The sequence below is a fragment of the Candida parapsilosis genome, contig 005807, assembly GCF_000182765.1.
Source record: "Candida parapsilosis strain CDC317 annotated contig 005807".
Classification (NCBI taxonomy): Eukaryota; Fungi; Ascomycota; class Pichiomycetes; order Serinales; family Debaryomycetaceae; genus Lodderomyces; species Lodderomyces parapsilosis.
Window position 1 is genome coordinate 22,067 of NW_023503280.1, and position 25,406 is coordinate 47,472.

The 25,406-nt window shown below is 39.7% G+C and overlaps 10 protein-coding genes across 10 annotated transcripts; 5 read left to right on the forward strand and 5 right to left on the reverse strand. All coding sequences in view use genetic code 12, as the record gives it.

Moving 5' to 3' along the window:
* Positions 1–95: 95 nt before the first annotated feature.
* On the forward strand, positions 96–620 carry CPAR2_800110 (mitochondrial 37S ribosomal protein bS21m; the record flags this gene model as incomplete). The annotated part of the gene is made up of 1 exon (XM_036807837.1): positions 96–620. The coding sequence occupies one exon, from the start codon at positions 96–98 to the stop codon at positions 618–620; it is 525 nt and encodes a 174-aa protein (XP_036664634.1).
* A 797-nt stretch (positions 621–1,417) lies between these two features.
* On the forward strand, positions 1,418–2,311 carry CPAR2_800120 (uncharacterized protein; the record flags this gene model as incomplete). Its single annotated transcript, XM_036807838.1, has 1 exon — positions 1,418–2,311. The coding sequence occupies one exon, from the start codon at positions 1,418–1,420 to the stop codon at positions 2,309–2,311; it is 894 nt and encodes a 297-aa protein (XP_036664635.1).
* A 473-nt stretch (positions 2,312–2,784) lies between these two features.
* Positions 2,785–3,798, forward strand: CPAR2_800130 (uncharacterized protein; the record flags this gene model as incomplete). The annotated part of the gene is made up of 1 exon (XM_036807839.1): positions 2,785–3,798. One exon carries the CDS (start codon positions 2,785–2,787, stop codon positions 3,796–3,798), a length of 1,014 nt encoding a protein of 337 aa, XP_036664636.1.
* An 18-nt stretch (positions 3,799–3,816) lies between these two features.
* Positions 3,817–9,357, reverse strand: CPAR2_800140 (uncharacterized protein; the record flags this gene model as incomplete). The annotated part of the gene is made up of 1 exon (XM_036807840.1): positions 3,817–9,357. The coding sequence occupies one exon, from the start codon at positions 9,355–9,357 to the stop codon at positions 3,817–3,819; it is 5,541 nt and encodes a 1,846-aa protein (XP_036664637.1).
* A 3,478-nt stretch (positions 9,358–12,835) lies between these two features.
* AQY1 (Aqy1p) lies at positions 12,836–13,279 on the forward strand (the record flags this gene model as incomplete). The annotated part of the gene is made up of 1 exon (XM_036807841.1): positions 12,836–13,279. One exon carries the CDS (start codon positions 12,836–12,838, stop codon positions 13,277–13,279), a length of 444 nt encoding a protein of 147 aa, XP_036664638.1.
* Positions 13,280–13,479: 200 nt separating this feature from the next.
* Positions 13,480–15,684, reverse strand: CPAR2_800160 (serine/threonine protein kinase regulatory subunit; the record flags this gene model as incomplete). The annotated part of the gene is made up of 1 exon (XM_036807842.1): positions 13,480–15,684. One exon carries the CDS (start codon positions 15,682–15,684, stop codon positions 13,480–13,482), a length of 2,205 nt encoding a protein of 734 aa, XP_036664639.1.
* Positions 15,685–17,306: 1,622 nt separating this feature from the next.
* CPAR2_800170 (DNA-directed RNA polymerase III subunit) lies at positions 17,307–19,097 on the forward strand (the record flags this gene model as incomplete). Its single annotated transcript, XM_036807843.1, has 1 exon — positions 17,307–19,097. The coding sequence occupies one exon, from the start codon at positions 17,307–17,309 to the stop codon at positions 19,095–19,097; it is 1,791 nt and encodes a 596-aa protein (XP_036664640.1).
* Positions 19,098–19,193: 96 nt separating this feature from the next.
* On the reverse strand, positions 19,194–19,568 carry CPAR2_800180 (uncharacterized protein; the record flags this gene model as incomplete). Its single annotated transcript, XM_036807844.1, has 1 exon — positions 19,194–19,568. One exon carries the CDS (start codon positions 19,566–19,568, stop codon positions 19,194–19,196), a length of 375 nt encoding a protein of 124 aa, XP_036664641.1.
* A 378-nt stretch (positions 19,569–19,946) lies between these two features.
* Positions 19,947–22,328, reverse strand: APL4 (Apl4p; the record flags this gene model as incomplete). Its single annotated transcript, XM_036807846.1, has 1 exon — positions 19,947–22,328. One exon carries the CDS (start codon positions 22,326–22,328, stop codon positions 19,947–19,949), a length of 2,382 nt encoding a protein of 793 aa, XP_036664642.1.
* A 325-nt stretch (positions 22,329–22,653) lies between these two features.
* On the reverse strand, positions 22,654–23,253 carry RHO1 (Rho family GTPase; the record flags this gene model as incomplete). Its single annotated transcript, XM_036807847.1, has 1 exon — positions 22,654–23,253. One exon carries the CDS (start codon positions 23,251–23,253, stop codon positions 22,654–22,656), a length of 600 nt encoding a protein of 199 aa, XP_036664643.1.
* Positions 23,254–25,406: the final 2,153 nt, after the last annotated feature.

Genomic DNA, 25,406 nt, shown 5'->3' on the forward strand with positions numbered 1-25,406 from the left:
ATAAAAAAATAGAAAAAAAAAAAAAAAAAAAAGTTTTGCAAAAATTCAACCGAAAGCTTTTCACGATAACGCCGATTTAAAACTCCTCTACACTCATGTTAAGACTACTTCAGAAATCCACAACGCCAACAACGATACTCAGACCATCTGGTTTTGTAATCACACCCTTATTCATAGGTTCCCTCAGGTTCAACTCAACATCTAAAGATGTCTCTGCTGCTAAATACTCACCCAAACCCGAGTCAACTGTTAATATCGATGACTTGTTAAAAAACTCGATCCCGGACTTGTCCTTTAGTGAGTCTATAAATGAAAGGTTTGGGTTCGAGGCTAATAGGCAACCAACTCCACGAGAAGTTGCCAAAGGTATCAGGGAGTTTGGCACCAACGCTGGAAGAACAGTTGATGTCAATTATAATAACTTGGCAAGAGCATTCACCCAGATTAAAAGAATTGGTAATGAAAATAAGATTAGATATTTACAAAGAGTTCAATCAAGATACATTCGTCCTGCTAAGTATAGGAAACAATTGAAAAGAGAGTGGTGGAGAAGGAAATTTTCTGCCGGGTTCAAGAACTTGTTGGCACAAGTTAACGATGCTAGAAGAAGAGGTTACTAATGTGAATAGCTTGTAAATATTGCAATTGTGAAGATCCTTATTGTTTATCACGTTGTAAACTTCGCCGACAGAATGCCGAGGCAGGGGCTAATGGTTGTGTTAGAGGGGCCCAACCTCGATCCGGTATTTCCATCGCCTTAGTGGATACACGTTGTGGTGCATTCTTCAATGGCTGATCGTGCGCTTGATGAGCATGATTTTGTAGTATCTTATCAATCATGAACATTTCGCAGCAAAATGTGTGTAATACTTCTTTGAGTGTTGTTTCGCAACACCATGGACCTTTTTAAAGAGAAGAGGGCAGTCTGCCGATTGAAAGGTAACAATACAACTTTCGCCTTATTGTTAGACTCTTCAAAATTTGATGAGACTCTTAGACATCATCAACCAGCTATGTTGATCCATCATGGAGGTAGGCTAAGAAAATTTAACACATTTCTTTAACCTTGCCACAAACACACACACACACACCTAGAAAGCATTCAACCTTTCTAGTGGAGTAGTTCCCCTTAACACTGGGTATAGCCGCTCCTTGAAAAATGTGTATGTATGTCTTGCGTTGTGTCATTGTCCCGCATTATCACAAGCGTACAGCTTACACCCAAAGCTAAAGTCCGCGCGGAAATTGTTGTCTTTCTCCGTTCTATTTTTACCACTTCCATTAGTTATCTTCAATACCCCACTGAGTCTACCATTGAGTAAGTTCGTGCAATGCTCGTGACGAATACAAATACCCCGATATCTTCCATGTTGCAATATGAGTTTTCTCCCCGAGCTCAATTTTTTTTGCACACGCAATGAGCAAATCTAGATTAAATAATCCCAATCAAAAGTACGCATTAATCACAGGTGCATCATCTGGTATAGGGTATGAACTTGCCAAAGAGTTTAGCAAAAAAGGCTACAAGGTAATTGGAGCTTCACCACAATCCGTCTTACATTTGCAGGATTCCCTAGTCGCTGAGTATGGAGTTATATCTGTCCCGTGTGATATCACCAACCTCGATGATTTAAGGAAATTGAAGGACTTTGTATTTGAAGAAACCGGGGGTTATTTGGACATCTTGTACAACAATGCAGGAATTGCTCTTGGTGGTCCCGCTACATCAATGGATGAAACAAAGGTTGATAAGATTTTCCAAGTGAATGTCATAGGCCATATTAATGCAACGAAGCAACTTACTCCATACATCATTAACGCCAAAGGGTCAATTGTGTTTACTAGCTCTGTTGCAGCAAGAGTGCCTCTTGCATGGACTAGCATGTACTGCGCCACAAAAGCTGCCATAGATTCATATGCTCAAACCTTGCATGGAGAAATGGCACCATTTGGAGTCAAAGTTCACAGTGTCATCACTGGAGGAGTCAACACCCACATAGGTGAGGGAGAAAGCGTCGATGAAGCTGAGAGACAATTTAAGGATTCCTTATACTATGTGGATGGCGTCGTAGAAAGTGGCCTCGCAGCGAGGGATATGGCCACGCATGGAATTAGTCCTCAACTGTACGCAAAAGATTTAGTTCCGAAGGTGTTGAAGAAATTGACAAGGTTCAATTTATATGGTGGAAGGTGGTCCTATCTTCTTCATTTGATGGGTAGATTTTATCCGTTGTGGTTTGTGGAATTCCTCATGCAATTGCTTTTTAAGCAACACAGGGTTTACAAGAATATTAGGAAATCCAGGAAATAAAGTAGTTAGTTACTTGTGAAACAGTTATACAGATGAAACTATTGTCTTCTTTGTTTTATTACATGTATACTTGTCAATGTCACATTGAAATAGGCGTAGCATGCTAGAACCGACATGTTTGATCTCTCTAAAAGCAATCTCATTTGGTCCACGTGTCGAGGGTTTTGAACAGATTCAAGATCGTGTCTCAGTAGTTTCGAGTTCGCAAACTTCTGTACCAACAACGCATCAGCAAGGGATAATTTCGAGACAAATCGTTCCCAGCTATCCGAAAAGAAGATCTTATAAAGGTAGAGCACCAATAACGTTGCCTAACGTGTATTGTTATCTCCAATTTATAACCTACGAGAAATAGTTCATTTAGATCTGCGATTTTGTGTCAACTACGCATTTCCATCGGATGGAATCCCAATCAACAAAAAGCTCGCATTATTGTTAAACAAATTGCACCCCTCTCAACAAGCAAGCGACAAATGTCAGGCAACGTGCACAAGAATGACCAGCCAATACCTGCAATAGCTAGCCATTTAGATCCGAAACATGCGGTACATATATTTCCCGAACAGCTACAGCCGTTTCGTTCAGGTATACTTGCATATGGCGCATCACTAGCGTCCACATTGGTTGGGTACCCACTTGATACTATTAAAGTGAGAATGCAGACACACAGCCACTTCAAAGGATATCTTGACTGTGCGAGGAGGACATACATGGCAGAAGGAGTTCGAGGCTTCTTTAGAGGTGTTTGGGCTCCACTCATATCGACATCATTCTCCAAATCCCTCAATGTGTCAATCTACACCTTCTGTAAGCCGTATATTTACACGGCAATGTTTCAGAATAACTGGTATGGCAAAGTACGACAGGAGCACCCATTTTGGAGAAATCTTCCAGTCTGTTTCATTTCCGGTTGTGTAGCTGGGGCCGGAGTTAGTGTATTTGCATGTCCCTTTGAATTCATCAAAGTGTATTCCCAATTGGAGAAACTTGTTACTGCCAATTCGTCATTGGGAAGTGTAAAGACAAGGTTGGGGACGCCAACTACTTTACAAATTTGCAACACAATCATTACAGCCAAAGGGTTCAGAGGACTTTATTCCGGGTTCAAGCTACACCTTCTTCGTGATTCATTGTCTACGGGAGTGTACTTCAGTTTGTATGAACTGATAAAATTATTCACAAACGACTTGACCAACAAAAACGGGTCAATTAACTCGCCATTTACAGTTTTATTATCTGGTGGTTTATCTGGTGTTCTAAGTTGGATCATCATCTTTCCCATAGACACAGCTAAATCGCTCGTGCAAAAAGCTGCTGTGGTTAATATATTTAGAAAGCTGCACGGGTTATCACTGACACCAGTTGACACTTATAAAAAGAAGGACGGTTGGTTTTATCGAGGGTTGGGAATTTCCATAACGAGATCGTTTTTAACAAATATGGTGTTTTTCGGAGTGTTCGAATTTGGTTTGACCTACCTAGCTTAGACTGTTTACATTATTTATTCAATTTTTTCGTTTTTTTTTCAAAGGCGACTTTGATCTTGTACGAGACGCAGGATGATCCATAGTGGTAAACGATGATTGACGCAACAAATCATTTGATGCCACTCTTTTCCTGCCCCTAGAGTCTGACTCGTTCTCCCCAGTTTCATTAACATGTTGTTCCTCAAAAACGTTCATAGGCTCGAACCGCTCGATTTCACTCAAGTCCAAACCTAGTATTCTCCGCCTCCGTGAACGTGCCTTTCGTTTTGATGGGTTGCGTCGATGTATTGGCAGGGCAGTGATTTCCGTAAACTCAAGTGATGGTTGTGTGGTGTCCATACGAGTGATAGTCTCCAATGTCGCTTGTATTTCATCTGAGACGTGACCAGTTGTTGGCTCGTCTGGTAGTTCACTTACGTGGGCGGAGGTAACCACGGAATTGGCATCATTGACATCAACCCCATGTTTCACCACATCTTGATATGCATCGGGTAACTCACTTTTACTCTCCATGCTTGGGCTACTGTATCTTGAATCGAAGGTAGATTCCTCTTCAATTATGTCTTTCTCGACAACTGGCTCCAATGGTGGCGTGGGCACGGGCAAAGGCACAGGCACAGACACAGGCACAGGCACAGACACAGACACAGGCACAGGCACAGACACAGGCACAGGTAACACTGCAATCTCTGGCTCCACTATAGGCAACACCAGAGAGGGTCTATTGGCTTGCAAACGATGCCTTATACTCTTTCTCCTTTTCCTTCTTCTTGTTGAAGGACGTACGTGTGAAATTTCGACATTGATACTTGTAATCAATTCTCCATCGTCTTCATTCTCTGACAGTCCATGCAGTTCAACTGAACTGTGAAGGCTTTCAACTACCTCCGCAAATGAATGCAATCTCTTAGAAGCAAAATCGGCAAACTTAACGGCATTGGGGGTTCTCTTGTCCGAGACAGTACCATGTTTCTCCTCACCCAATGCGCTTGCTTCTTCCAAAGTTTCACCTTCATCCATTTGTTCAACAAATTGGGTTGCCGCTTCAGCTATATTGTTTTGCTCGCTTCTGAAAGAAGATGTGCTCTCGTTCTCATTGCCAACTTCATCGATGCTATCACTGTCATGCGAGTCTGACCCACCTTCATCAACCATTTCAACAAAATCAGAAACAGCATTGGCCAAAGATTTGATGGTTTCAACACCTTGGCTAGTTTCTTCATCACTTTGCAGCGCTGAAGCCTCACCTGTGTCCATCTCTTCGAAAAATCCGCTAGCTGCTTGTAATACTCCTTTAACGTTTTTGTCATTGGGTGGATATTCACTGTCCCGCTCCTCATTGTATGAGTCATCCTCGTGAACTAGTTCCTCATCAGTTTCATCAACATTGGAAGCATCGTTAATAAAGCCATCGTTCAGACTATATCCAGGAAGGAGCTCTTTTTCAGCTACATCTTGGCTTGGATTGTCTTTAATTTCCCCTTCCACCATCTCTGTTTGGTCTCGATGGGCGCTTTCATAGTAGGGAGCCTCCTCAAACAAATGTCTTATACGAGAATATTCCCCGCGATATACATCTTGCAAGAAACGCTCCACGCCTTCGGTAGTGGCTGTCGGGAGCAATTGATTATCAACGACTGCAATACGCAGATTTTGGTGTTGGTCGGAATCCGAAGATTCCACGCGAGACTCTTCCCCTTGGGCTTTCTCTCCCACTGAGACTTCAGTAGATCTGGCTCCATGATCTCCTTCATCATCATGAGTCATCGACGAGTCCCGGATTACTGGTTCAGGTACTTCTGTATGAGTCGCACTAACCAGACTTGTTAATGGCCCAATATTGGGGAAAATCGAAAGTAATCTCTTGCGGATCTCTGAAGGACTAAGTTTGGTCTCAGCTGATGCATGCGAGATTTCTTTCTTCAGCACTCCACGCGAGTAGCCTTCTCTTGCGCTCTTAACACGCAGATCATTCGGTGTAGCCAGCACAGAAAACGATTCATTTTGAATACCATCTTCATGATCCCCGTTTTCAGCTAATTGATGAGCTAGATCTAAAACGTCTTGAACGAGATCGCTGTAAGCATCTCTATTGGTTGACTCAAACTCGTAATGACGTTGTTGAAGCTCTGTTTCCTCGTTTTCACTGGACTCAATAAGAGCATTACTAGTCGATACTACTTCGTCAGTTTCACTATGACGTAATGAACCTGTTTCAAGCTGTACGTTGGTGGTGGTGGTAGTTTCCTTTGTGCTTGGATCCTCTATATGCTGTCCCGAGCTAGCAGACTCATAAATGATCTCATTTTCATCTGTGTTTCTCACTTCTTCGCCTTTCTCCTCATCACTTGAATTAATATGAATGACAGTAAGGTCCTCTTCGTCGCTATTACTATCAGTACTAATTACGTTGACTTCACCTTCTTGCACATCAGAGCCAGTGCTTGTCACGGTAACTTCCTCGTATTCACTATCAGGACCACTGCTGATGCTAATGACCTCATCATTTTCATTAGCAAGCCCAGCCAGGTCGGATACGTCGGAGCTTGTTGTCTCCACTATTGGAATGTCGTTATGAGATTCCTCTTTCTCAAACTCATCTCTGTTGAGCTCGTCTCCACCAAATACCCCCTCATCTTCATCCAATGCCGTTGTAGGTTCATTGTCGTTGGTCATAAAACTTGATTCATGTACAGTGTCAAGTATCGGCGTGTCAATATCCTGTAACTCAGGTTCTTCAGAAACAATATGCTCGGTTGCTGTATGGGAAGAGTTATTTGGGTTTAGTAGAGACGTTTCTTCTCTACCTTGTCCAGATGTGCGTGATTCTTCCATGAAGTCGTCTAATTGTCCTCTATCCCCGTCAAACTCCTTTTCAGAAACACCAACAACTGATCGAACACTACTCTCGTGAGGTTTTATGTTGCCGCTAAAATATTCAGAGGACTTGTTATGAACTTGTTCCGCAGATTCAACCTCCATATTGTCCACCTCGATTTCATCTCGATCATCATCTACTTCCATTTGGTCCAGTTCTATGGCACTAGAATTACCGTCAAATGACGCAGATGTTTCGCTAACGTCAGCATCAATTCTTTCCAACACAGGCACAGGGATTCGTCTCACTTCATTTGGACCTTGAGTTTGTGCCAGTTGTTTATTCAAATCATCTAACATATAAGCGCCCAGTTTGAGCTCTTTGCGTTTTGGGTTGCTCTCATCAGGTGGTTCCGAGAACGACTTTATACTCCTCTCAAGATCCTCAACTGCATCAATCTTTATGTTGTATTTTTTTTCGGCCTCCTTTAGATTTTGCAACACAGTTTCAGGATCTTCTTCTTCTTCAATTGATTTGAATATCGGCGCTGGAGGATTCTCATCACTCAGGTATGCGGCTTTGTCATCAACTTCACCGATTCGAGCTTCAGCCATTTCCGTTTGAGCTGACACAGTTTGAGGTACCTCTCCATTATGAGATTGCAGAACAACAATCTCTTTTTGTGCGTTAGTGTCGGCAACATTATCAGGTTCCTCTCGTCTGTCAACATGGAAATCACTTTTATGTGATTCAAATTGACTCTCGTCAGCTAAAGAACCTTCGGATCTGTTTTCATCCAAATCATTGACTTTCATTCGGTGTTCGTTCAATTCTTGCGCGTAAAATGGATCCGGAACAGGGGCCATCTCTTCGGTTCGGAAATCTTTATCTTTCGAGGTTGCATCAGAATCGATTTCATCCTCCTTTGAAGCTTTTGCGAGGTTGTTATCAGTGTATTCGGCATCAGCCATGTACCCCGATTGTGCATGAGATTCCTTGAAGCTGCGCGATGATCTATCACTTAGAGCCCTTGAAGCAAAAGCCACTAATGTACTGTATGTGCTTGCAGAAACACGTGATTTTTCGTCATTGTCGTCATCTTCTTCATTCTCCTCATCCGCGAATGCTTCTGCTTGTGAATCAAAATTTGAAGGCATGTTTTCCAGCTCAGACTGCGAGCAGGATGAGGTTGATCTAGCACCAATTGAGATAGGAACAGAATGTTGTCTTGAATAGCTCGCTTCGGTCGATGCGTATTCCGTGTATTCCACTGACTCGATCTCTGAATCGACACTACTTTCACCCAGCAGATCAACTTGAGCCACCTCCATTCGAGAATCATGTTGATAGTCATCAACTTGAATCATAGATTTGAATTCATCATCATCATCGGGTTCGTAACTGCCACCATTCTCTTCTTCTAGGTCTTGCACATGCTGCACAATCGCCTCCCCAGCCTTGTTTGGTGAGGTATTCTCGTAATCAGGTTGGGCTTCTTCTGAAGAGATTTCTTCGACAACAGGCTCGAAACTAGACTCCTGCGACTCGTCTCTTTTTGCTTGCGAATCCAAATAACCTTGGGGATGGTGATTTGTTTCGGTGTAGTAAGCATAGTCTTTCGCAGTTCGGTAATCGTATCCCCTATCTATCTCCTGTTGGTATTGTTCTCTATAATCCTCATTATCTCTGTACCCATCATCGTTGTCATATTCTTTCGACGAATAGCCTTCCTCTTCTTCTGAGTAAGCCTCCTCGTCGCTGTATTGCTCGTCCTCGTATAATCCCTCTTGCAGATGCTCCTCTCTCGCACTATATCGTTCTTGTCCATCATCCGAGTTAGCGAAATTACTGCCGTATGGATCTATTCTCCTAAAGTTGGAGTGTCCATAATCATACAACTCTTGAGATGTTTGAATTGACCCAGAGGCGCCGCGATAGTTTTCCTGATACTCATTCCGAGAAGGATGTAGTGATTGGCCATACATATTATGCACTATCTCCGCCTCCGATTCTTCACTAGACGAGATTTCAATCATTTCACGTTCGTCAAGCCCTATAGTGCCACTCGGATAATTTTCTAATTTCTGTATCTCTTGATCCTCAGAGGATTGTTCATATTCTTCTCCATCTTGTTCCACAGTTTCATTGTTTGACTCCTTCATATCAACGTCATCACTTAAATCAACTTCGTTCCTCTGATGATTCCAGAGTGAAGATCGATGAAAAGATTGTAATTTTTCAGACCGAGACTCTGGAACTTCATGTCGCAGCGCGAAAGTAGTTTCTCTTTCCCGTTTTTCCACAGCATCCCTATAGGCAAGTAATTTGCCCAACTTGACAAAATCATCATCAAAATGTCTTTGTTGCATATCCACTTTCAATTTTCTTTTCATGTCCTCTTCCTGCTTTTTTTGTATCAACTCGCTTAGCTCCTGTCGCTGCTTTGATTTCAAGTTTTCATAACGTGATTTGATACTGTCAATCCAATCAACGACGTCATCGGCATCCTGCAGCTTAAAAATTGTTAATGAGTTGTGGCTATGGGTTCGATCATAGTGAGACGTATTCATGCTTATATCATGTAATGAAAGGTCCTTGGAGTGTGATTCCAACTTGCGAAGGCCATTTGTTCGTGTACCATTATTGATTGTTGTGGATAGTGCTGAATGATTCGACTGTTGCTCATTGTGTGTTGTATCGTTGGATTTCGTGCGGTAAAGTGATGAAAGTCTATTGCTCATTGTCAACGTAATTATGTGCAGGTTGATTATACTGACGACCGACTTGTATGCAATTAATGTTTCAAAGATGGATGTTACTGATATGTTTTGTCTCCATCTTGCACACCATTTTTCAAAATGTGATGCAGAGTCGTGTCGAAAATATGCGACAATAAAAATCACGTGACCAAACATAAGCTTTTTAGCAGCCTCCTCATAAATAACCTCATGGTGAAATAGTTGGTGGAAGCAAAAGTATCGACGGGAAGCAACATGCAATTGCAAGCTACGCCTATAGAACTTTTGGAAAAATTTGTCTCTCCCATTTATTCTTTGCCATGGATGACGTTTCAAGGTTTCCCCACTAACATGTCTTGATAATACAAAGTGTGAAATCTAGGTTTCTAAAAATAGGTCAATTCTGTCAACAAGTTATGGCTTTTTGCGTTTGAACTTGAATCGAAAATTCGGTATTGAAGAAATACTATAATAAGAAATATTGCATTTGCGGCTACTTTGTCGGGCAAATTTCAAGATATCAAGAAGAAACTTGACGTGTGCTGTTGAAACCCTTGAGACGCAAAGTCGCTTAAGAAATCTCGATTCGAAAGAGAATATCTGCTTTTGACAGCAGAGGCTTTGCAACGATGGCGGTGCATGCTTTCAGCAATCGTGTTTCAGCTGGCTCGCCACTTTTAGCTATAGACTATAGTTTTTTTTTTCAAATGCATATACAACGTACCATGGAATCGTCTGTTGCTCTAACAATTTCATCTGCACCAAGTGAAAGCCGGCTTTAAGAATTTCTTTTTACTTTTTCTTCTTGTTTGTAACACAAGAGATTTCCCAGTTTGAGTCGCTTATTTGTATTTCCGAAACTAGAACTGAAATGCTTAAGGTCTACGCAAGGACGAAAGTAATTGTGGAAAGAAATGGAACTGCCGAGTGGGATTGTAGACGCATGCGATTTTAGTACAAGTGTACCCTATCCCGCTACAAAACAGTATATAAGCGTCATACTACATAATCGTTACAGAATCCCATACTTTTTACCTGCAACTCTAACTTTCTACGTCAGTAAATTTACGAAATGCAGTACATAAAAAGCGGTTGTTTGTTATGCAAAACATAGCCAAGAATCGAAGGTCTTTTGAATTTTTTTTTTTTCAATGCCCTTGTTTCAACGATTGGTATGGTTATGAATATTATGAAATTTGTGATGCACACAAAAGGAAAAAAATCTCATGTCACGAATGGAATACAGGGTGAGTCCCGAGCCACGCCAGAGAAAAAGTGGAAGAATTCCTAACCAAACAATACATTACTGTCGTACGAGATCAATTGGGGTCAAGTTGCGAAAAGCACATTGCTCTGGCGGTATACATTCCAGTAAAGAAGTGAACCTAGAATCACGGTTACAGTTTTGTGTACTGTTCCAAAAAAAAATAGAACAACTTTAGTGGAAAGTATTATTGTATGTATGAGCTCTTATATGTATGCCAATGTATTTCCTAAAAGAGATTATAGTTGAGCTACCAATAATAAAAACAATGTAATAGAGTTTAAATCACACTGACAAAGGAGTACAGTCTGTGTAAAATAGTTAAGGAAGAAAACCATTACGGGAAGTACGGGGGCATTTGACTCAGGAGGTACAAACCAATAGAATTGTTCACTTTCAATTAATTCTCCTCCAACTAGCCATCCACAGGTCATATGACCATACCGTTTAGCAATAGCAATTCGGAAATGTAAAACTCAAATAATAATATTTTTTTTGCTTCTAAAATACCTTTTAGCCCCCCTTGCATATAAGTACGGTTTATTAAAATGTTATATGTACATTGGTCTATCGGTGGCTTCGATGGATTGGCATAGCCAATTCCTTCCTTCTGAGAAGTGGACGTCATGGCTCCCATCTGATCCGCTTACTCAATCAAAAAGGATTGATTTGTGACCAGTTAAAACACCCGAATAATCCACTCGTTGGGTCATCGTGAACCACAAAATGCTAATCTAGAACCGACCTACAAGGGGGAGTACGAGTGAGGCGGGAATAGAAAAAAAGACAATACAAAGATGAATAGATCACTAGTTTCAAAATGGCTTGTATATCAATTGTTACTATTCCGTTGTCTATACAACGGAGTGAAGGATCTGTTCTCTTATTGTGTTATGAATGACTCTTATTGTAAAATACTCTTTTCCTCCTCCTTGTCTTCCTTGTCCTTGTAAAGTTTTAGTTTACGATGAAGGAAAAAACTTTTTCTTTGCCAATTTGTGTACCAGTTTAAAACTGCATAACAATAAGGTTTATATATACTCAAATTGCAATTGTTTAATCAAAAACCATCCGTTTCATTTGGAAAACAACTAAGTAGTTATAGAAGCCTAGTTTGAATAAACAATATCACTCATACATAACGCTAATGAACCAAGAATTTCTTTTTTCTTTGTCCCCATTTAAGAGCTTAATTGTCGCTGGAAATTTCATCTTTCTGCTCTCTCTCCTTCTCCCCTCATTTTTAAACGTTTTCTTGAGAATTTTTTTAGTAGACTCTAATTAGATCTGCAATTCAACTTCCTCGGCCTCGATTTTATAGATGCTCAGCGCTGCAAAGAAAGCTACATCCCTTAGGGCCCCATGCAATGCACACAAGGAGACTTTAGGAACAGCATTGCCCCAACAGTCAGTGCTAGACTCCAAACACCCTTTATTCCCTAAGGGGGGTCACGCCCACCCCAGTGGGCATATTTCCACTGGCGCTGAAATGAGACCAAAGCAACAATGAACAGGAGAAAAAAAAAAAAGAAAATTTCTTTTTTTGTCTTTTTGCTACTGATACTTACCATGTTTGTGTAACTTCTTACATTATTTTACCCCGTTGTACATTTACAAACAGAATTAAGAATGGCTACACTGACTCTTAACCATAAAGCTTGCGATTTGGAAAAGCCCAGATGAGCTTAAGCCCAAACTCTATAAATAGCATGCGCAATTCCTCCACGGTTTCTCCAATTTCTCTTTTTAACTATTACAACATTCCCCCAACTTACTTTCAATCGCTACCTTCAAATCTGCTTCCCTGACCACTATCTGTATATAAACACAATTACATCTTTAATATGACTGTAGAAGCAACATCACCAATTGACGATATTGAACAACAACGTCCAGTATACGAACCAGAATACCAAGAAGCATACACTAATTCACCACTTAAAAACCATTTAATTGCCTTCCTTGGTGAGTTTTTCGGTACATTTATCTTTTTATGGGTTGCTTTTGTTATTGCTCAAATTGCCAACCAAGATCCAAACATCCCACAACCAGGTGGTGGATCTGATCCAATGCAATTGATTATGATTTCATTTGGGTTTGGGTTTGGAGTGATGATGGGTGTTTTTATGTTTTTTAGAGTTTGGTGGTAATTTGAACCCAGCAGTTACATTGACTTTAGTTTTGGCTCAAGCTATTCATCCAATCAGAGGGGTTGTCATGATGATTGCACAAATGATTGCTGGTATGGCTGCTGCTGGTGCTGCTTCAGCAATGACTCCCGGTGATATTGCATTTGCTAACGCCTTGGGTGGTGGCGCTTCAAGATCAAGAGGAGTGTTTTTGGAAGCTTTTGGTACTTTTATCTTGTGTTTTACTGTATTGATGATGGCTGTTGAAAAATCAAGAGCTACTTTTATGGCTCCATTTGTTATTGGTGTTTCATTGATGTTGGGACATTTAATCTGTGTCTACTACACTGGTGCTGGTTTGAACCCTGCAAGATCATTTGGTCCTTGTATTGCTAGTAGATCATTCCCAAATTACCACTGGATTTACTGGGTTGGTCCAATCTTGGGTGCCGTTTTGGCTTGGGGTGTTTGGAGATTATTCACCTTTTTGGGTTACAAATCTTGTAATCCAGGTCAAGATGGCGATGAGTAATTGATGGAGCTTAGCTTATTTGAGGTTTGGTATTCACAAAAAGAAAAAAAAAACACGCAAAAATACGATTATATTCAGGGTCTTTAATATACATAACTTAATGATAGTACCTATATCATCGGTAGACTTAAGAGTAGCCTCTTTATGCAACGATTTCCTATCACTCTATTTACATCAATGGAAAATGACTCTACAATCACCTACTTTGAATTCATATCACTCATGGTGAACAACAAGTCCTCTTCATCCTCACAATCATCTTTTTTACTAGCCTTTCTTCTCAAAGCAGCATCTTCCTCAGATGCATCTTCAATCTTGAATGATGATCGGTAGTCATAAATTGAGGGGCTAGTGGCTAATCCTGTGACAACAGTTGTTGGTTTGCTTTTGATAGAAGGTAATACACTTGCTGCATTTCCAGGTGTACCACTACTGACACTATTTGAAGGGACTGAATGGATGGACGATAATCTTGTCTGGCTAGCTTTTCGTTCTTGATGGCTTGTATCAGTTGTGTTAGTGTTGGTGTTAATATTGGCGTTAGTATTGGCGTTAATGTTGGTGTTGGTGTTGGTGTTGGTGTTGGTGTTGGTGTTGGTCGGCCTTGGAGGGCTTGTAATCGTGGAATGAGCTGCATTAGAAGAGTTCCCGCGTGATACAATCAACGGCCGGTTGGGTTCAATACTGGTAGCTGTTGGTGACGTTTCTCTCAATTTTGATTGCAATGACGACACGATCAATTGGGATTGGTCAAATGATCCTGGTGGCGAATTTAATGAACTCTTACGGCTACTTTGTCTTGATTGTAACACGACACTAGCATTGACACTATCACCCAATTGCTGATGTTTACCCTTCAACAGTTGATATCTACGCAATATATTCACATCATTGCTATCAGCTGACTCAATAATTGGTCTTGTCTTGACAGAATCATCTGTGTTGCTTCTCCCTAATTTCAAGTCCGATTTGCTATCAATCATTCGCACAAAATCATTAATGTCTTCATCCATATATAACCCACTCAATGCCGCATCAACACTATTACCATGACCAAAATAATCAGACAGTGGAGTATGCTGACGAATACTAGTGTTGCTGAAGCGACGACTGGCTCTGGAACCAAATGAGGACGAGAATCGTGGAGTGTTGTTGCTGCTGTCAGGGTGGGAAAACAACCCATCATCATGACCAGTGGATGAACTTACTGATCTGGGAATTGAAGTACCATACGTATTACTGTTGTTGTTGTTACCAGCAATTGGGACAGCATTGGTGGATGGCGTGCTACTTCTTGGATTTCTTAGAAATGCAGCCAAAGACGCATTAGATATTGATTTGTTGCTGGTGATTGAAACTTTTCTCTCCAATGAGGAGGGAATGTTTTGCACAGTGGTGGGCTGGCTAGTTTGCACACCCGCGTTGATTGGTGCCGGAGTCGGTGAAATCTCGCGTGACCCAACTTTGTATGGTTCCCTTGTAATAGCTTTCGTTGGCAATGATTCACCTTTGGTAAACAGTGGACTGTTACCCTTGGATGAGGTCAACGATGACGAAGGTGAAAGAGACATTAATTTCCTGGCATCCTCATCGCGTTTACCAAAATGTGCTGATAGTACCTCCTCGTGTTCGTGTAGACAAAAGTCATAATGATTCCTGTATGCTATTGAAATTTTCAACACACCCATGCTAGTATTGATTGGAGTGAAGTTTTTTTGCGTAGTATGTGATTGCTGTAAATTGGACAGATCAATAATCGGTTTAGACAAGCCAATTCTTCCCTTGGAACTTATGGGCTGATTTCCGTCGAGGATCTTGTTTCCCAAGGACAACTTTTTCATGTTCCTCTTTTTCAACTTATAAGCTGGCATTAACCTAGAGTAACCATATAGTGTCCTAAACAAAATGATTGCCTGTTTGTAGATTGTCAGTAGCTCATCAGCTGTCTGGCTGGGCATTCTTTGGTCAAATTCGATGAGCCAACGCTCTAAAACAACTTCCTGCTTTTTGCCGTTTGCATTTGCCACAGTCCAAGGGTGTTTTTGATCATCAAATAGCACCAATGTTTGATTTGCTGGCAATTGTCTCAAGTCAAGATACGTTTCAATTATCATTGGTGGGATTGTCACCACATCGGCTGTTTTCCACAACTTTAAATCTTCTTTGCTTGCGCCATACAAAGACAGCATATGAAGGTTGAACCATTTGTTGATTCTTTGACTTTGTTGGTCAATGTTGTCACCATATGGCGATTCATTAAACGATTGCGATTCAAACAGTCCTCTCGAATCTAGTATAACTTGAGCTGCTTTTGTAAAGAAATTTATCAATACTTGGGTAAGCTTTGCAGTTTGCTTCTTGGCTATAGCGTCACTTTGAGGTCGAGTATTGTAATCAACTGACATGGTGAATAATGTAATGTGTTTTGTAACTTTGGATATTTGGTGTGGCGAATAAGTTGGACTCTTTCTATATGGAACTCAGGCTATGCATAATCACTGGAAATATTTTTCTCCCTATAGGATTTGATTGGCGTTGGATGGTCTATGTTTCGCTCCTATTATTTTGAAAATGACAAACTCTTCTTTCCAAGAGTTTCTCAATGATGCTGAGTAGGGTGTATTTGTTTGGTTTTGTTGTTGCCAAAAGAAAAGAAAAAACTGTGGTTGTAATTTGTGTGTATGTGTCTGTGTTTAAGGAAAAATGATCCGTAGACGCGAAAGTTTAGTAATGTAATCTCTGTTGTTGCTTTTTTAGGGCACACACAACACGCTTTGTAGATCTGAAGGGCCCGAACTGTGCTTAAATATATCTCTTCAAGTGTAGACTATTTGCCGAAGCCTCTTCTTCCGTATTGAAGTGCCTATGTGAATGAAAGGTGGGAAGCGTTGAATAAATACGTGTATCACTCGTGCTCCTTGTGTAAAAATGCGTGTGCAAAATCTAAGATGGAAACACACTGAGTGATGATGATTTTGGTGATGTAGCAGATACGAAGTTCTGTACGTTGATTGTGTTGCTTGGTGAAGGGGGTGGTGTGATTGTAAAAAAGTGTAAGGAAAAGTTGTGTTTGGTTCTTTCTCTTCTCCTTGTTGTTGTAAAAATGACTCAGATTAGGGAGTGAGTGAGCGTGTGCGTGTGCTTTAGATTGTTGTGCTCTGTTATTGTTTTTTATTTTTTCTCTTATCTCAGGCAATGATAAGATACACACCCTCACTATATAAATAATAATTACGATAACAACATACATCATTACTATTACTACATTATACAAACTATGGATACTACATCATACTACTTTATTTTCACATGTTTATGCTTGAATGAGAAGCGTCACCCATGTTCTGATACATAAAAATAGTTTCCTGATAGCTCCAGTATGAGCCAACCTGTCTTAGATCCGATCTCATCAACTCATACACGTGGCCGTAGCATGACTAATATAAAAACTTTTAAGAGTATGACCAACAAGAACTACCAACTTAATGGTATCACTAAAGCCTCCACTACAGAAAAGAGTCACCTGTTGATGTAAACTCGCTTAATATACGGTTTCTTTCCCCGCTGCAACATGCCAAAAAAAAAAAAAAAGAAAAGGAAACCTTAATACTGAGTCAGCAGAACAATAGTCCTTTAGTATGTAGTTAGTAGTTGGATGTAACATCACTCAATATATCATATGATCTCTGTATGCAAAAAGCGTATTGAACAGGGTGTTATTCCTCTTTAGTTGGCGGTGACTGGGTGCTGGCCACCTCATACTCTTGTAGAGTAAGCTCACTACAGTGGTTGTAGCTCTCAACGTAAGCTTTTTCTGCACAAGCCGCACCGCTTTATGGACCGCATTGATGGGGCGAAGAGCGGGAAGAAAGACAAAAGAACGGACTGCGTCTCCATCTCGCCTCATCGTAAATGAACCAGAACCAAATTTTTTTTTTTTTTTTCCTTTGTATGTAATGCAAAACTCATCAGCACCACAAGCCTAATCACATATCCCGGGCTAGCCCTAGTCTACGAAAAACCTGTCATGGAGAAAGATAACTTCGATATAGTGAGGGCACAATCCCCCAAATCATACTTGTACACATCGGTCGCGCTGACTCATTTAGGTGAAGTGGCATCAAAAATCATCTCGGTGCTAATTGCCCAAGGTCGTCAAACCGCTAAAGAATTGAGTCAACGTACCCAACTTACATTAAAATCAGTCAAGTCAGCACTTGTTTCATTAATTCAACTTGGTTGTGTATATTTCTGGCAGGACAGGGATAAATCTACCCATTACTCGCTCAATGAAACTGGGTTAAAGATATTGATCAACAGTGGTGATATATTGAACCACATTACTCAAGAATATGGCGAAGAGGAGGCAGAAGTGGTGCAAAATGTAATGGAATTGGGTCATATCAAATTGGAAGAGTACCTTAAGCAATTTGATCAGGATAAACAACAACGTTTAGCCAAGGAAAAGATCATCCTTCGATTATTCAATGAAGGGTGGTTAAAAATGTTGCGTGATTTTGATAACCATGACATGAATGATATTTGGAATCAATTATTTGAAGACACAATGAAGAAAACACCACGATCAGCAACAACTTCAGAAATCAAACGAGTGGCTGAAATAATCGCCACTTGTAAAGAAAAGATTTTAAAACTTATTGAAAATCCACCAACTGCTGATTTGTACATTCATGAACATGGAGTAAAGAAGTTGAACCCTGAATTGGTGCTTTGCTTCAACTTGGCCCGATTCGAAAAACATTCACGCACAATAGCATTTACAAATCTAGCCAAGTCAAGAATTGGTGTCTTGTCAGCCATGGTTTTCCAAGCTGGGTTGAAATCAATTGAAAGTAATAGTCCTGATTTGACACATCCTTTTCTTGAAATTGATGGATTGTTGAATGGTCCTGGAGATGTTGATGATTTCAAAAACGGGCAAGAAAGTGGACTTGTTGCTGAGAAAAGGATTATTTTCACCGCCAAGGATATATTGCGATCCCTACCCAAGGTCTTGGATTTACATGGTTCCATTATTTCCAACACTCTGGGAGTAAATGTCAAGAGAGAATACCCAGAGGACGATAACGACGATAACCTGGTCGATGCCACCACAAAGAAGATGAAACTAGAAAATGGCCACAGCTTAGCCACATCATCATCCACATTTGACTCTTCTGATGACAATGATGATCGAAAATTATCCATTATTCAGCAACATCTACAATTACTTGCATCAGGGACCTATACCAAATTCATTATCGAAGTATCACCAGGTCGCTATACAGTTTCATTTTGCCACCTATCACAAGCCGTCAAACAGTTCAACTACGAGTCCCTAATCAAAGCCACAATGAAAGATGACACATTCCGCGTACTTCGATGCATCAAACAATTACGATTAGCCGACGAGAAATCTATTGCTCAAGCAGTACTACTCAAGGAGAAAACTGTCAGAAGTCAAATCTATCAATTAGTTAAAGCCAACATTGTTGAAATTCAAGAAGTTCCCCGTAGTGCTGATCGTGCTGCATCAAAGACTTTTTACTTGTTTCGATACAAGCAACAACCTAGTTATGATCAATTGATCAATAGTTTGATTTTCGATATGGGCGAAATCATAAATATTATTACCCAATTTGAGCAAGAGAATAAGATTTTGTTGGATAAATGTCAACGTGTTGATGTCGAAGGTCATGAAGAGGAATACTTGATTGAGTCGGAATTAAAAACGTTGCACAGTTTGCAAAATCGGAAAATTAAAAATATTGTCCGGTTTAATAGAATTAAGTCGTTGTGGGATATCTACAACTTGTGACGAAAAGAGAAAATACATATAATAAAACTGCATTCAAGAATACATTGCTATCCATCTCTCTAAACGTGTCTAATTAAACTCTATTACCTCTGTTCTCTATTCATCATCTTCGCCATCATCTTCCTTATCTGGACCAACATAAGTTTGTGGGATATTAACCTCAGTCTTGAACTCATCCAAACCAACTCTTTGGGCGGTCACTTGAGCAGTATGATCTTTAGGTACATGATCAATAGAATCAGACAATTCAACAATTGCCAATGGCCCCCAGAGCATAATACCAGTAAGGGCAACAAACCAACCAACTAAAGCACGTCCTTCTTTGGCGTAAACACTGAAAAAGGCTTCTTTATTGGGCCATGTTGGCAATCCTTTTTGACCATTATTGATATCGGTGGAAATTTGTCTAGTAAATCTCAATTGTCTGATTGGTTTGAAACGCAATTGTGATTGGATAGTTCTTCTAAACATAGTGGATTCGGATACGAGAGTGACAGAGTAGAAAGAAGAATGATAGAATGAAAATTTTCAAACAGTTTCAGTTTCAAGAGGACAAAAGCATTTGCAAAGAGAGCCCCCAACAAACAAATAAACAAACAAACAAGTAAACTCATTCACCAATGAGACACAGTTCAGTTTGGATTTGTGTCGATGACATAATTCTTCTTTTAGTTCTTTGTTGTTCTATTGTGATTCGCAAAAAAAACTGTAGCAATGCTAAAAAAGCAGAAGCAAAAAAAAAAAAAAAAAAAAAAAAGAAATTGAAGCTGAAAAAAAATTTCTCGGATGCCAAAGATTTTGTGTATGATAATAAGCGGTACCTCAAGCCGAGGTAAACATCTCCATTCTCTATAACGTCTGTTTAAACCCAGCAAAATCAAATTGGTCTTCCACTAGGCCACCTCCACCATCTACCCTATATTTAAGCTTGATCCTAAGCTTCAACTTGGATCCCGGTTGACCCGAGATTTTCAAAACTTGACGTATTTGATTTTGGTTGTAAATTAAACTATCACCACCTGAAGTTGATGTGATGTGCAACTTCTGCGTTTTGGGAACAGCAATCAAAAGTTGAAATTGATCGATTTTGGATGGAGTTTTGGAACTAATGATTGCCTCTACTGTAGCGTCACCATGAACAAATTGTCTTGGAACAAATGATACTTTTACATTGCTATTTTCAAATGCAACAATCCCCTTTTGAGCACTTGAGTTGGCGACTTGACTTGTTGTATTCTTGTTGCTGTCACCAAATATATCCGATAGTATATCATTATTAGCAGTTGCTGGCGCATCATCAGTATCAATTAAATCCAACAACAAATCATCTTGAGTGGAGTTTGTGGAAATACCAGCAGTAGCACCACCACCACCAGAGCCGCCTTCATTCCGTTTATGACTATTACCTGTCTTGTGCAATTTCAATGATTCGCGTTCCTTAATTGGTGGCGCTGGCATTTTAGCAAGCAACCCGCGCTTCAATGCCGCATCCTGGCCAAATATTTCTTGATACTCCACTGCTCGAATTTGAATCTCCAAATTTGAATCGTATGTCTTGGAGTTGATTATTCGCCTCAACCGTTCAATCACTTGAGAGCTCTTGAACTTCACCGATAATTTCAATGCTGATGTCAATACATACGCAGTCAATTGAATGTGCTCTTGACGGGAGTATGTAGAATTATCAAGCAACTCATCAAACAAGTCAACAATTTTCGCCTCAGTCACTTGCTCCGGTTTGTCACCCACTTCAACTGTGGATCCCAATATCATGTCCCCATACTCACCCAAAGTCCAAATGGTAACCAATGCTAACCCAAATTGACTTTCATCCTGCAAACATGACGAAAACAACTTCGACACAACATGCTTCTTCAACTCCTGGTCATTACACTGCAAAATCAAAGCAAGCATGTTGGAAATGATATCAGGTGTTAACGCGTTACCTCCAGCTTTCAAAGTTCTGACCAAGGTATCATAATGCCATTTATCATTTGGAGAAAATTTGTTTGCAGCAATAGTCAACTGTGAAGTCACATACAGTTTCAATTCTTGGTCATTGCACTCTTCCAAAAACGTTAAAATTTCTCTCGCCAACACTCTTATATTTTGTTCATTAATGATACCAAAAGATAACTCCAACGCTCTTCTTTTGATGGAAATATCTCCATCAGTTAAACAATTGACAATGGTTGATCTATGCCTCTGAACAGCCAATGGCTCAATATTGACAATGCTCAATAACGTATCTAAAGCAACATAACGCGTATTATTATCCTTTGTAGCAAGGAATTTACCCAAGATATTGACCCCCAAGATCTTCAATGATTGATCAGATTGAATAGCAAAAATGGTCTTGACACATTCATACAAGATGGCGTTGGCAGCATTTTTTCCACTATCCAAATTCGATACAACTTGAGTCAAGATGTCGTTAATTTCTTCTGAAAAGGGTAAGTCAATTGCCAATGTTCGGATAGCAGACAATAAACTAACTTGCAAAAACGGATCAGTCGTACCCATAACATCATAATCTGGTTGATACCCCATAGTTGTAACTCGTTTCAAATGACCAACAATCTTGGGAATTGTCTTTGTCAAGGCTGATTTATTTTCACTCGATACATAATACAATGCCTCAATCAACCTCAATGTACCCAACAACACCGATGAGTTTTTCTCATTAATCAAATCCAATGCTTTCGGCAAGAAAAACTCTGACAAATCAGGTTCCTTTTCGACCAATTTAGCAGCAACAAAGCATGCCTTCTTTCTTAAAAAATTATTCTTTGAATCAATAATCGTTTCCACATTGGTGTACAAATCACGAGCCAATTCAGGTGAGGCAATATTACCAAGACAACAAAGCGCTAATCCAACAATGTATGCATTGTGATGTTGCATGTCATTATCCAATGAGTTTGTCAACAAGGTCAACACTTCTTGATTTTCATCCAAAATCAACATGCACGCCAAGTATCCCAATCGTTTGTCAGCAAATCGGGGCGACGCAAGTAACTTGAGACATTCCACTTGACCGAAATGGGTCTTTTCACCCATAATGTACAAGTACAACAATTTTGAAATATTGATTCGCCTTGTTGTTTGATCAAGACTGACATCTCTGAATGATGTCCTAATAGCGGCCGATTCTTTTTGAATAACAGCACGTTCGTCAGCAATCGTCTTGGCTTTACGAACTGACTTGATGAAAGAACGTAAGGATCCCATTTGATGGATGTAGGAGGAGTTATTGCGAGTTTGTTTTGATGTTACAGAGCTACGCTGTCTGTTTTCCTTTTTTTTTTTTTTTCTTTTTTCAGAGCCTGTTTTGTTGATTTTGAGATTCTTTTGTGTGAGGTGGAACAAAGAATTGGATCAGAGTTGAAAGCTAGGCGCGGGTGATTTCGTGAAATGGAGCAATGACAGAGCTCAAGACTATTCTCAACCATACCGCCAATGCTCCAAGCCTCTACATCTTCTTCATTATAAAACTATATTTCAATTAAAACATTTGTAAAATGGGTGCGGGGATTAGGTTATATGATAAAATTATCTACAAAACAACACACTTCTTCTTCTTCTTTTCCTTCTTATCTTTTGCCCTCAATGAAGCTCTAGTAGCAGCTTCAAACACTTCTCTAACTCCTCTTCCAGTCTTGGCGGAACATTCCAAATAATCAGCAGCACCAATCTTTTGAGCAACAGCCTGTCCTTCAGAAGTTGAAACTGGTTGTTGTTGTTGTTGTCTCAAGGCTTCAATGGTATGGGGATCATCTCTTAAATCAGATTTACAACCAACAAGAATAATGGGGACACCTTGACAGAAATGCAAAACTTCTGAGATCCATTTTTCCAAAACATTATCCAAAGAATCGGGTGAATCAACTGAAAAACAAATCAAAATGACATTTGAATCTGGGTATGATAATGGTCTTAATCTATCGTAATCTTCTTGACCGGCAGTATCCCAAAGTGCCAACTCAACTTTTCTTCCATCAACTTCAACATCAGCAACATAATTTTCAAAAACTGTGGGAACATATACCTCTGGGAATGTACCTTTGGAAAATACAATTAATAAACAAGTCTTACCACAGGCACCATCACCAACAATGACTAATTTTCTACGAAGTTCAGCAGGACCGTTCACCATTGTATTGATATGTATATGAATGTGTTATGTGATGATATATCGGTTTGTAAAAAACTCTGTCTTATGAGATATTATGTTATGTTAGACGTGTGTTTATAGTTTGTTGAGAATTTTTTTTCTTTTCTCTTTTTTTTTTTTTCTGTCGATAAGGAGAAAATCGTCTTTAAGTATGCAAAAGAAAGAAAACAAATAAACAAACAAACACCACCAGTGATTGAGGTCTTTGGAATTGATCTATTTGGTTGTCAAAAAAGAAATAAAAGGTGAGTACTATATGGTGGTTAAATCTAATCTAATCGTGTGATTTGATTGATTGGGTGTATATAGAAATGGTAATAAGAATAAGGTGTGGTGGTGTTGAATGAAGATCACAAGAAAAGAAAATTTTTGTTAATACAAAATGTAGGCGCAACAATTGTGGAATTTTCAGTGTCAAATTTTGTTGTCTTTTGACACTAACAAAAGGTAATGCTATAAATAATCAAAATACGTTAATATGAGAGAAGGTATTGTTTTTGTTTTGTGGCGGTGTACACGCACTGAAGTTTCTCGTGTAATTGGAAGTGGCTGAGGGAGCAGAATGTCAAAACGATACTCTTGAAATGCGCAGTCGCTATGCATAACTGGACTCGATTTCGTGATGCGTGGATAGCATATGTAAGGCGGGCTGTAGACTGTATGGACTAAAATCAGGTCATTCTGGTACCTACTACACATTGACCTTTTCCATTCACGCCTCGTGTTTACATAACCCTTCTCCCTCTACAATGCAGAAGCATATCACAGTGTTGTCACTCTCTTTCTGTCTTTTCCATCCGTTTGACCACAAAGAGCCATTGAGGTACAATATTTGTTCCCAAAGAATCATATGCTCTGGCGAAGAAACTGAACTCGAATTGGGTGTTTAAGTTTTCTTCTCTCTCGCCCCTTTGTGCTTTGTGATCTTATAATCCAAAGCAATTTGAGATTTCAAAATTTAACGTGTCACCCTCTTTCTTTTCTTGCTTGTGTCGTATTTTTTAAAGCTTAGACCCCCTTCCCCCTTTCGAAAATTCTCTTGGTAGCAGCACCGGTGGAAAAGAAAAAAAAAAAAAGAAGATGATAACAACCGAACAGTGCGAAGGCAATAATCAGAATAGTAGAAGTTTTGTTTTTACGAGGTAACATCTTTGACAGCTCTGCAATAATGGAACTTCAGCGGAGCTCATGTCCACGGAATTTTTGCAACTTCTGATTATAACGAGTACTCCTATTACGCCTTCCAAAGTATAAAGCTAAATTACAACTGGTAGCATTTGATTAGGGTATAGCAATTCTTGGCCTCATCATTATCACTTTCAAGTAGTGTCAATGGTGTTCATGACTTTGAGACTTAAGTAAAGAGGTAATCAAGTGTTTAAAATGCCTGGTATTTTCAATAATCTCGCATAAAAAGAGTTCTCTATATTAAGTATCAAATTTTTTGGAATTTGTTTGAATTTGATTGCTAAAAAACAACAAGATTAAACTATCCCTGAGAGTGGTGCATTTTACAGACTCTTCAATTATGAGACCCCACAAAATTGGATAAGATATGAAGGAATCTGCCTAATAAAGAAAAAGAAGGCTCTTTATCTTCCATCAACCCTTATGCTTACGGACCAAAAGCTATCTACGCAAATATAAAGCACGCAATAGTACGTGCTCTTATCTTCTGCTATTTATCCAATTGGAATCACCTGCTCAGCACACCACTGGAAAATTGTGGCTCATTGGTTGTGAGTGATAAGAAATAAGGACAACATTTTTCAAAGCTTATCTTCTTTTGGTGCCTTACGGAAAAATCCCCCTCTCTCTTTTTCTTTTGCTATGAGTTTTTACGCACAAAAGATAACAAAGATAGATGCTTGTGACATATTAGAGATAAGTTATCTAATCTACACAATTATTCTCCCTCCCACTAAAGGAAGCTTCGAGGGTGGGACAACTTAATTCTACTTCAAGGTGGAGCTGATATCGAAGCAGCAATCACTCTCCACCTTGGTGAAAAAAAAAAAAAGATCTACAGAAAGAAGAAGTTCTAGCCATGCTATATAGAGAAAGTTAATTACACAAAGACACGAATGCCTTTATTTGACCAATAATACACGACTAAACTTTTTGCCTAACTCCTC